This window comes from Mus caroli, chromosome 15 (genome assembly GCF_900094665.2).
Source record: "Mus caroli chromosome 15, CAROLI_EIJ_v1.1, whole genome shotgun sequence".
In the NCBI taxonomy this organism is placed as follows: domain Eukaryota; kingdom Metazoa; phylum Chordata; class Mammalia; order Rodentia; family Muridae; genus Mus; species Mus caroli.
In genome coordinates this window covers 5,786,408-5,798,677 of record NC_034584.1, presented here as the reverse complement: position 1 = coordinate 5,798,677, position 12,270 = coordinate 5,786,408, and the positions used below count along the sequence as shown (strand labels likewise).

General features: G+C 38.8%; 1 protein-coding gene across 1 annotated transcript in view; it reads right to left on the bottom strand.

Moving 5' to 3' along the window:
• LOC110310907 (UDP-glucuronosyltransferase 3A2-like) overlaps window positions 1-12,270 on the bottom strand; it is a 98,447-nt gene that overhangs the window by 72,566 nt on the left and 13,611 nt on the right. The window contains exon 3 of the mRNA XM_021184076.2: window positions 7,994-8,108. Within this exon, the coding sequence (XP_021039735.1) occupies window positions 7,994-8,108 (115 nt within the window). The remainder of the gene's footprint in view (window positions 1-7,993; window positions 8,109-12,270) is intronic.

Here is a 12,270-nt window from a genome sequence, read left to right as displayed (position 1 = left end):
GGATAGCATTGGAAATGTAATTGAGGAAAATACCTAATTAAAAAAAAGGAGAAACAATAAAGAAATCACAAAGGGGAGAAATTCTGGACATAGAAACCTAGGGAAAAAAATCAGGAGCCATAAATGCAAGCATCACCAAAAGAATACAAGAGATGGAAGAGAGAATCTCAGGTGCAGAAGATTCCATAGAGAACATCGGCACAACAATCAAGGAAAATGTAAAATGCAAAAAGATCCTAACTCAAAACATCCAAGAAATACAGGACGAAATGAGAAGACCAAATCTAAGGATAATAGGTATAGATGAGAATGAAGATTTTCAACTTAAAGGAACAGTAAATATCTTCAACAAAATTATAGAAGAAAACTTCCCTAACCTAAAGAAAGAGAGGCCCATGAACATATAAGAACGCTACAGAATTCCAAATAGACTGGACCAGAAAGAAATTCTTCCCAATGCATGATAATCAAAACATCAAATGCACTAAACAAAGAAAGAATATTAAAAGCAGTAAGTGGAAAAGGTCAAGTAACATATAAAGGCTGACCTATCAGAATTATACCTGACTACTCCCCAGAGTCTACGAAAGCCTGAACATCCTGGACAAATGTCATACAAACCATAAAAGAATAGAAATGCCAGTCCAGGCTACTATACCCAGCATACTCTTAATTACCATAGATGGAGAAACCAAGGTATTCCATTGTAGCCTCCCCCAGCCTGAAGTGGGCTGGTACAAACCTTGTGGCCACTGAGGTGTGGCCACCTGCAGTGCAGCTTTCTGACTTGGCTGGCTCCTTTTTGAAGTGACAACTGCCCTGCTCTTCTGCTACCTGTCAAGAGGCTGAACCTGCCTTCCTGAGAGATTCCTGAATAAGCAACCAGCCTGGCCAATGAGTGCTGGCAGAATGGCTCCAGGCACCAAGAGTGGACTGGCGGGAGGAGGGGGTGGGGAATAGGCCTTCCCCCTTAAAAACACGGTCTCTTAGTAAACTTGTGGGCCTTGAACAGAGTTGTGACTTGGTCTTCATTAATTTCTCTCACAGTCTAAGTCTCTTTCAGCCCCAGTCTGCCTTCCAGGTGTACCCGGTTCAAATAGACTGTGGGCTGACATACAACATTCCATGACAAAACCACATTTACAACATATCTTTCCATGAATCCAGCCCTTCAAAAGATCATAAAGGAGAAACTCCAACACAGGGAGGGGAAACTAAACCCTAGAAAAAGAAAGTAATCTTTCAACAAACCTAAAGGAAGATAGCTTCATGAATAGAATCCCAACTCTAACAACAAAAATAACAGGAAGCAACAATAACTTTTCAATAATATCTCTTAATATCAATGGACTCAATTCCCCAATAAAAAAGACATAGATGAACAGACTGGCTACATAAACAGGACCCACATTTTGCTGCATACAAGAAACCCACCTCATGGACAAAACAGACACTACCTCAGAGTAAAAGACTGGAAAACAATTTTTCAATCAAATGGTCCAAAGAAACAAGTTGGAATAGCTTGTTCTATTAGCCATTCTAATATCGAATAAAATCAACTTGCAACCTAAAGTTATCAAATAACACAAGGAGGGACACCTCATACTCAACAAAGGAAAAATCTACCAAGATGAACTCTCAATTCTGAACATCTATGTATTATTTGATTCTCAAAACAATCAATATTATTACTGTGCTTGATGTATTAAATGCATTTAAATAATAAAAACTTAAAGAAATAAAGAAATAGTTCTGCAGATAGATAAACACAAGCCTGGAATTCCAACACTCTGGAAATGGAGACAGGAGGATGAAGAGTTTAAGGTCAGTCTTAGGATTGTGACTTTGAGGCCATCAGTGTCTGAGCTAAATAAAATTGTGACTCACTTAGATAAAAATGATTTCTAATATGTTTTATGGAAAGAGGATCTGTAGCCTGACTTATTGTTTTTATTCTGTTTAAAGATAGACAATCATTAGTTTTACTTCCTATGGAAACCATATGGCTTTTCATAAAATAAAGTATGCTTTTTAATTAAAAGCAAAAAGACACGTAGAAAGTTGTTTCCACACTCCTCCATTGCTGGTGGGATGGCAAGCTGGTACAACCACTCTGGAAATCAGTCTAGCCGTTCCTCAGAAAATTTGACATAGTACCTGATGACCCAGCTATACCATTCCCGGGCATATGCCCAGAAGATGCTCCAACATATTATAAGGACACATGCTCCACTATGTAGACTTGGAAAGAACCCAAATGTCCTTCAACAGAGGAATGTATACAGAAAATGTGGTACATTCACACAATGGAGTACTACTCATCTATTAAAACTATGAATTCATGAAATTCTTAAGCAAATGGATAGAACTAGAAAATATCATACAGAGAGAAGTAACCCAATTGCAAAAGAACTCACATGGTACACCCTCACTTATAAGTGAATATTAGCCCAAAAGTTCCAAATATCCAGGATACAATTCACAGAACACATGAAGCTCAATAAGAAGGAAGACCAAAGTGTGGGTGTTTTGCTCCTTCCTAGAAGAATAAAATACTCACAGGAACACATAGGGAGATAAAGTGTAGATAGGAGACTAAAGGAAAGGCCATCCAGAGACAGTCCCACCGAGAAATTCATCCCATATAAGGTTACCAAACCCAGAGACTATTGTGGATGCCAAGAAGTGCATGCTGAAAGGAGCCTGATATGGCTGTCTCCTGAGGGTCCCTGCCAGAGTCTTAAAAATACAAAGGCAGACCCCTTTAGCTCTTTGGGTACTTTCTCTAGCTCCTTCATTAAGGACCCTGTGTGACATCCAATAGATGACTGTGAGCATCCACTTCTGTATTTACCAGGCATTGGCATAACTTCACAAGAGAGAGCTATTAAAGGGTCCTATCAGTAATTTTTTTTCTACCATTTGCAAGAGTGTCTGGACTGGTGGTTGTTTATGGGATGGATCCCCAGGTGGGACAGTCTCTGGATTGTCTTTCATTCCATCTCAGATCCAAACTTTGTCTCTGTAACTCCTTCCATGGGTATTTTGTTCCCCATTCTAAGGAACAAAGTATCCACACTTTGGTCTTCCTTCTTCTTGAGTCTCATGTGTTTTGAAAATTGTATCTTGGATTTTCTAAGTTTCTGGACTAATATCTACTTATCAGTGAGTGCATATCATGTGTATTCTTTTGTGATTGGCTTACTTCACTCAAGATGATATCCTCCAGATGCATCCATTTGCCTAAGAATTTCATGAATTCATTGTTTTTAATTGCTGAGTAGTAATCCATTGTGTAAATGTATCACATTTTCTGTAGCCACTCCTCTATTGAGAAACATCTGGGTTCTTTTTAGCTTCTGGCTATTATAAATAAGGCTGCTATGAACATAGTGGAGCATGTGACCTTATTATAAGATGAAACATCTTCTGGGTATATGCTCAGGAGAGGAATTGCTGGATCTTCTGGTGGTACTATGTATAATTTTCTAAGAAACCACCAGACTAATTACCAGAGTGGTTATACCAGCTTGCAATCTCACTGCAAACCTATAGGAGGAACAAAAATATGAACTTGTACCCCCCAGAGCTGTGTCTCTAGTTGCATATGTAGCAGAGGATAGCCTAGTTGTCCATCAATGGGAGGAGAGGCCCTTGGTATTGCAAAGATCATATGCCCCAGTACAGGAGAATGCTAGAGCCAGGAAACAGGACTCGGTGGGGTGAAGAGCAGGGTGGAGGTGGGAATAGGGTACTTTTTGGATAGCATTTGAAATGTAAATGAAGAAAATATCTAATAAAAGAATGCTTTAAAAAATACAGATGCACATATTCACATCCAGCCATTGAACTGAGCCTTGAATCCCTAATAGAAGAGTTAGAGAAGGTACTGAATGACTTGAAGGGGTTTGTAACCCCATAAAAAGAACAAAAATATCAACCAACCAGACTCCCCAGAACTCCCAGGGACTAAGCCATCAACAAAGGAGTGCACATCCCTCCAGCTGCATATGTAGCAGAGGATGGCCTTGTTATGCATCAATGGAAGGAGAGGTCCTTGAATCTATGAAGACTTGATAGATGCCCCAGTTTAGAGTAATCGAGGGCAGGGAGGTGGGAGTGGGTGGGTGGGTGGGTAGAGGAAAACCCTCATAGAATCAAAGGGAGGGTAGAAGTGATAGGGTGTTTTCAGGAGGGAGGAAAACATTTGAAAAGAAAATATCCAATTTAAAAAAAAAAGGAAACATGTTTGTTTTGTAATGAAATACAGAAAGGTCACATATCTATTAGGGAAGTACTAGGAGGAGTGGAGAGAGGGAGGGGAAAGTATAATCAGAATATATTATGTCAGAAAAATATTTACTTTCTTTTTTTTTCTTTTTCTCTTTTTGATGTTTTCTTCATTGACATTTCAAATGCTATAGCCTTTCCTAGTTTGCTCTCTGAAAATCCCCTCTACCCTCCCCACTCTAACTGCTCCTCAACCCACCCACTCCCTATTCCTGGGCCTGGCCTTCCCTAATACAGGGTCATAAAATCTTGATAAGATCAAGGGACTCTCCTCCCATTGATGACCAACTAGGCCATCCTCTGCTACATATGCAGCCAGAGACACGAGCTCTGGGGGGTACTGGTTAGTTCATATTGTTGTTCCTCCTATAGAGTTGCAGACCCCTTCAGCTCCTTGGGTATTTTCTGTAGCTCCTTCATTAGGGACCATGTGTTCCATCCAATAGATGACTGTGAGCATCCACTTCTGTATTTGCCAGGCACTGGCATAGCCACACAGGAGACAGCTATATCAAGGTCTTGTCAGCAAAATCTTGTTGGTATACGCAATAATGTTTGGTGTTGGTGGTTATTTATGAGATAGATCCCCAGTTGAATCAGTCTCTAGATGGTCATTTCTTCAGTCTCTACCCCACACTTTTTCTCTGTAACTCCTTCCATGGATATTTTGTTCCTTTTTCTAAGAAGAAACAACATATCAATACTTTGGTATTTCTTCTTCTTGAGTTTCATGAGATTCTCAAATTGAATCTTGGGTATTCCAAGATTCTGGGCTAATGTTCACTTATCAATAAGTGAATATCATGTGTGTTCTTTTGTGATTGGGTTATATCACGCAGGATGATACACTCAAGAGTCATTCATTTTCCTAAGAATTTCATGAATTCATTGTTTTTATGAGCTGAGTAGTACTCCATTGTATAAATGTACCACATTTTCTGTATCCATTCTCCTGTTGAGGCACATCTGGGTTCTTTCCAGTTTCTGGCTATTATAAATAAGGCTGTTATGATCATAGTGGAACATGTGTCTTAGTACACATTGGAATATATTCTGGTCATATGCCCAGGAGTGGTGTTGCTGGGTCTTCTGGTAGTACTAGGTACAGTTTTCTGAGAAACTGCCANACGGATTTTCAGAGTGGTTGTATCAGCTTGCAATCCTATCAGCAATGGAGGAGTGTTCCTCTCTCACCACATCCTTACCAGCATCTGTGGTCACCTGAATTTTTGATCTTAGCCATTCTGACTGGTGTGAGGTGGAATCTCAGGATTGTTTTGATTTGCATTTCCCTGATGATTAAGGATGTCGAACATTTTTTCAGGTGCTTCTTAGCCATTCAGTATTCCTCAGTTGAGAATTCTTTGTTTACCTCTGTACCCCATTTTTTAATAGGATTATTTGATTTTCTGAAATACAACTTCTTGAGTTTTTTTATATATTGCATATTAGCCCCTGTAGTGGCTATTCCTGGTTGTCAACTTGACTTATTTGGAATGAACTACAATCCAGAATTGGAAGGCTCACCAGTGACCCTTATCTGGAGGCTTGGAGATCCTTATCTGGATCTTGGTATGAAGATCTTGAGCCATAGTGGCTATGGATTCCAGAAGATTAAATCTCCGAGTTTAAGGAGATTTAATCTGGGCTACACCTTTCATCTGGGATTAAAGGTGTGGTGGAACACACCTTTAATCTGGGCTACACCTTCTGCTGGAGACAATATAAGGACATTGGAAGAAGGGAGTCTAGCTCTTGCTCCTGCACCTGCTTGCTGTGTGAGACGGAGTAACTGCTAGATCCTTGGACTTCCATTCACAGCTGCGACTGAACCATTGTTGGGAATTGGGCTGCCGACTGTAAGTCATCAATAAATTCTTTTACTATATAGAGACTACCCATAAGTTCTGTGATTCTCGAGAACCCTGACTAATACAGCCCCCTATTGGATTTAAGATTAGTAAAGATCTTTTCCCTATCTGTTGGTCGCCCTTTTGTCTTATTGACAGTGTCCTTTGCCTTACAAAAGCTTTGCAATTTTTTGAGGTCCCATTTGTCGACTCTTGATCTTTCAGCACAAGCCATTGCTGTTCGGTTCAGAATGTCTCCCCTGTGCCCATATATTCAAGGCTCTTCCCCACTTTCTACTCTATAAGTTTTAGTGTCTCTGGTTTTATGTAGACTTCCTTGATCCACTTAGACTTGAGCACTGAATAAGGAGATAAGAATGGATCAATTCGCATTCTTATTCATAATAACTGCCAGTTGAGCCAGCACCATTTCTTGAAAATGTTGTCTGTTTTCCACTGGATGATTTTAGCTCCTTTGTCAAAGGTCAAGTGACCGTAGGTGTGTGGGTTCATTTCTGGGTCTTCAAATCTATTCCATTGATCTACCTGTCTGTCGCTGTACCTGTACCATGCAGTTTTTTTTTTTTTTTTTTTTATCACAATTGCTCTGTAGTACAGCTTGAGGTCGGGAATGGTGATTCTACCAGAGATTCTTTTATTGTTGAGAATAGTTTTAAAATGTAAATAAAGAAAATGTCCAATAAAATAAAAGGAAACCTGTTTATTCTAATGAGACAGAAAGTTAGTGGATATAGTAATGAGAAGTAGAGGAAGGGGAAACTGTAATGAGAATATATAATGTGAAAAAATTTTTACTTTCAATAAAAGGGAAAAAAAGAAAGCTTTTAGGCAAGTTTAATAGGAAAGAACCAATTAATAACACACTCATGTACAAGGGGATTTGAAGAATAAATTTCTGGTTTCTCTATCAACTCAGTTGTGTGACATGTTGTTTTCCTTGAAGCAGTTCTGTAAGAGCATGTTTTGCTGAAGCAGACATATGAGAGGGCATGCAATGCTTTGCTGGAGCAGACACTTGAGAGGGCGCATGATGCTTAGAAAGAATATAAATATAACCCCACAGATATGCAAGGATGCTCTTGTGTTGGTTCACTCAGCAATGCTTTGCTGGTTTTCTCTGATCTTCACTTGTCATAACTTCATAGAGAGAAACATGACAAAGAACATCTCATGGTGTTCTGGCTGCTGCCTGCCACCTCCTAGGACTCATGCTGATTCCTCAGAGCCTCGAGGTTTCTTATGGGTCAAGCTGCTGCTACTGATTTGTGTTGGTGTTGCTGATTGGACTGGACTACCACTACTGATTTGTGTTTGGAATTGCTCCAAAGAACCACTTCTAAACAAGTCTACATTGCCTTACTAACCAGCTTTCTCTTCTATATATGGTGAGTGGGCTAGGAGGAAGAATGAAGCATCTATGAATCCTTATTAAAGTATGATTTGAAAACTCTAAGCCTACAGGCATTACCTCTCTTAGTGAATTTACATAATAAGGTGACAAAGTACATTGAAGAAGGTGGCTCTCCTTTCCCTGAGTTGAGAAGTTGAAGTGACAGTACTGGCACAGAAGACAGGAAACTTGTTGACAGGTAAGTTGTAGATAATAAGGCCTAAAGGCACAGTTCCCACTTTCTAGAGAATTACTCCAACCCATCATTTATCTAGCTATGAGTCAACTACCATGCACAAACCAAACATATCCATCCCTAGATCCATCAGAGCACCAAGTCATCCTTTCCCTTAAGCTCACTCAAAGCATGATGCATCCTTCCTCTACCAACTTGTAAGGCTTGATTAGCAATAGTTTGGTTCAAAGAAATGAAAAAAATTACCTGCCATAAGTTATTTCTTCTGTAAGTCGATGCCTAAGATCAGCAAATTTCTTTTCCTGATCTTCAGGTGGACGCCAACTAATAATCTGGTATGATGGTTTTTCCTTTCTAAAATCTAAGAAAAGACCGACTGAGTAAAATTTAAATTTATCACAATATATCATACATTACTATGGTAATAAGGACAATTAATTTAATTAATATCACATCTTTGTGAAAATTGGATTTGTTTTCCAGTGGGCTTGTATTTCTTTTAATCTACACAATTCTGTATTCTAATATTTATTGATACTTTACAATAAACCAAGAATTTTTATACAGTCTACATAATGAAATATTTTAATAATGCCCTTCACTTAAAGACATAGCTACCATTTTTTTACTTTACAAGTAAGAAAACACAGAAGTAAATATTCTAAAATGATGTAATTCAGCAACTTTGTTAACATAGAGAATTAAAGTTTTTGTTAATTACAAGTGAGTTTGACTGCAGTTCTCTGTGTTTCAAAGACATATCAAAATGAAATAGATGAAGTATAATTTTGTTTGTTTGCCTTTTAATTGATATTCATTTCATATTTGTGGTTGGTTGGTTTGTTACTTGTTTTGTGATAGAGTCATGTTCTAACTTTTGATTGACTTTCAATTCACAAGCCTACTTCTTTAAGCTGCCAAGGAATTGGATTACAAGTATGTGATAACCCAAACAGGTTTTACCTTTGTTTGTTTGTTTGTTTGTTTGTTTGTTTGTTTGAGTAAATGCACAGGTTCTACTCACAGTCAAGATGCTAAGTCAAATAGAAAAAAAAATGAAAGGAAGGAAAGAAAACTGAAGGAAGGAAAGAAGGAAGGAAGGAAGGGAGGGAGGGAGGAAGGAAGGAAGGAAGGAAGGAAGGAAGGAAGGAAGGAAGGAAGGAGAGAAAGTCTGCTATGCCCCAACTGGCCAGTCTGGCTCTCCCCTTATTACTCATTCAAAATGAACACTATGAGTTCCCTTTGAGGTTTCACTTCTGACAAATTCAAGCTATATCTCTCATCTTAAAGAAGAAAAAAACTCAATTTATCTTCTCTTGCTATTGATGAGAATTTCAAGTCAAAATAAGTAGACCTAAACTCTCTAGTTAGGATCCTCAAGAATTTCAATCATTTGTGTTTGAAAACTAACTATATGTTGGGAACATACTTTCATTGTGCATGGCTCATGTGACACAGTCCCACACTAACTTGGTGTCTCAGACTCAGTCATAATTGCAGATTCCAGAACCAACTGTGGCTGACTCACCTCAGTGAATGCCTCTTATCTGCACATCTGTCAGGCAGTGATCATATAAAGTATTAGAATGGATCCCATACACAACACAATGAATAAATCCAACAGGATGCTTGTGCCCACACAACACAGACATCAATCACCCAGAATCCTGGAAAATGCGCTTTCTATCCCTGTTGATTACATATCTGCAGATTTTTTAATGCTATTAAAATGTTCCATGGGGAAAAAACACTCAAAATTTCCATGAGTGTGGCTCTTCTTTTTAATGATGTTGGTTGGGTCTCTCTGGGGAAAGTTGTAAATATAAGAAACTTTTAAATACACCCACCATTGGCAAGGGAAATGAAGCAATAACCAAAAAGAGATTAGGAGAGAGGTGAAGAACAGCTAAACAAAGCTAAAGACTATACAGAAGACATATGGAAATCCACTAATTTAGAAGCTAATTTTAAAAGAAGAAAAGAAAATCTCAAAGGGCCACTGAGATGGCTCAGGAGATTAAGGTACTCACTGCCAAGGCTGGTGGCCTGAGTTTGATCCCTGGGATTCAGATACTGGAAACTCCTGCAGGCTGTCCCTTGATCTCCGCACATAAGCATGCACACACACATACACACAGTCAGTAAAGAAGTTTACTGTCAAAACCATTCATAAAACATGTTTTAAATTGTTTAAATAGAGATGTCATGTATACTTAGATAATGCTGATCTCAGAAGTCAAGAGCAATCAAACAAAAAGACTCTGTGCTAGTGTGGGACACATTCCTAGGAGTTGTTGATCTTGATGCCAATGAAGCCCTCAAGACAGCATAGGCTATTGCCATTGCTCTTGATTGCCCAGCAGAACTAGATCACATAGTCACCACAGCTTTGGTTATAAGGCAGAGCAAACTCAAACTGGTACTGAACTCAGAACTTCCTTCCTTCGGCCTGGAAGATGCTACCCAGCAGGCAAAATTCATCAATACTTTTACATAAATAATGGGCCTCCCATGTTACAGTAGTGACCTGCAGGGAAAATGTGCCCAGTGTTATGGTGGTGATCTTCTACCTTCTGACTGGATTTAAAGCTTGTTGTACAAGGGAAAAAATAGTAGCAAGTATTATATAAGCCCATGGCTGGGGGGGAGGCATGTTTTGTATGGAAGAAATTACTACTTTCTTTAACTAAGCGGGTATGTTTTTTGAGCCACCTTAAAGATGTTTATGTTTATACCCGAGTATTTTAAGTGTTGCTCTCAGCCTTCATTATAGAATTTCTTTGTGCAGCCAACTGCAATAAATGCAAAGAACCATGTCTGCTCCATGTGCTGAGAACATCCAGTGCTCAGCTCTATCTACATCATACTTTCCAGGACTCAGGTAGCATTGCACAGGAGGGGAATCAAAATCAGAATAGAGCTGGATGGAGGGGAAATGGATCGCAAAATACTACTTCTGAACATGCAATAGCTGTGACCTCATTAGTGCTATGATTTCCTACACTGGAGCTGACTTCCAGACAGGATGAGGAATGGCTCATCCAACTCTGCCTTTCTTGGGAAACTACTGCGGACTGTCTATGGATGCTGAGGGAAGCAGTCATTGTCATCAGTAGTTTGACCACTAGTGAGCTTCCTAAACTTCGATGGATAGTCCTATTCACATGCTTGAGCAAGTGGTTATGTTAGTTAAATCAGTTGTTCTCTCTCTCTCTCTCTCTCTCTCTCTCTCTCTCTCTCTCTCTCTCACACACACACACACACACACACACACACACACAGAGGTAGAGAGAGAGAGACAGAGACAGAGAGACAGAGAGAGACAGAAAGAGAGATGAATAAGGGCTTGGGAGAGAATTACAAAAAAGAAGGGAAATAGACAAGAGGTAGAGAGCTTAGAGGAGTAAGTATAGTGGTATGAACAGAATGCTTTATTTGTGTGGATGAAATTGTATATAAAGACCTTCAGGTACTATACATCTATCTATCAACCTAGAAAAAAAGAGTTTTCAGACAGTAGTGTGTGGATGTGTGTGTGTGTGTCTGTGTGTGTATGTATGTGTGTCTGTGTGTGTGTGTGTCTGTGTGTATACAAAACATTCACAATGGGTTATTTTTTAACCAAACATGACTATATATAGCCTGAACTCTATCTATAGGAAACTAAATAAGTTAATGATGACCATGTACACAAGACAATATGACTAAGAAATACTATGAGTTATTCACAAACATGAATGAATGTTTACATATCAAAAAGTATATGTAAGTTTTCATTTCATTCATATAAAGTCCAGAAGATACAGACTAACATAGTAACATTATATGTTGACTACCAATGCCTCCTAGGAAGTAAGATAGCCAAGAAAAAACATGGTGAAGAGCTAGGGAGGAGAAATCTTCTGTGATGATAAAACTTCAGATATTTTAACACTGATATCCATATATGTACAACTGATTGTTTTAGTTATGATGAATTTGTCAATAGTAATCCAGTAAATTACTTTGAAAAAATGAAATAATAGACAGATCTGCTTTGGATTTTACATGACTAAAAACCCAAACTAGAAACACTGTCTGTGTAAAATGTTCTTCACACATTGTTCATTAGGAGGCACAGGACACTAGGTATGCATTGGACTTAGTTTTCAGAATCCAGGTGATAGAATAAGTATTCAAATCCACTCAGGAATTCCCCCTGAGTAGAAGATTCAATTCAGATTTTAGGAAGGACAAGACAGCTGGCTGAAATTTGCAGGCTAAGCCAGCATGGTCACAGTGATACATGAGAGAGTAGAGTGCTCTGTGAGAGAAAATCTGGAACTGAGATTTCCTACAAACAGGTCAATCCAAACTGGCCAATCCCTCCTCCATTCAGCAGTGTGCTACAGAAACAGTCAAGTGGAATGATATCCAGAGGGTACACATGGCCCTTCTCTATGCCTTTATCCTTGATTCAATTATTAATATTTTCAACACAGAAAAGAGTCAGTTGGCTAGAGACACTTCACATTGTAATTGTG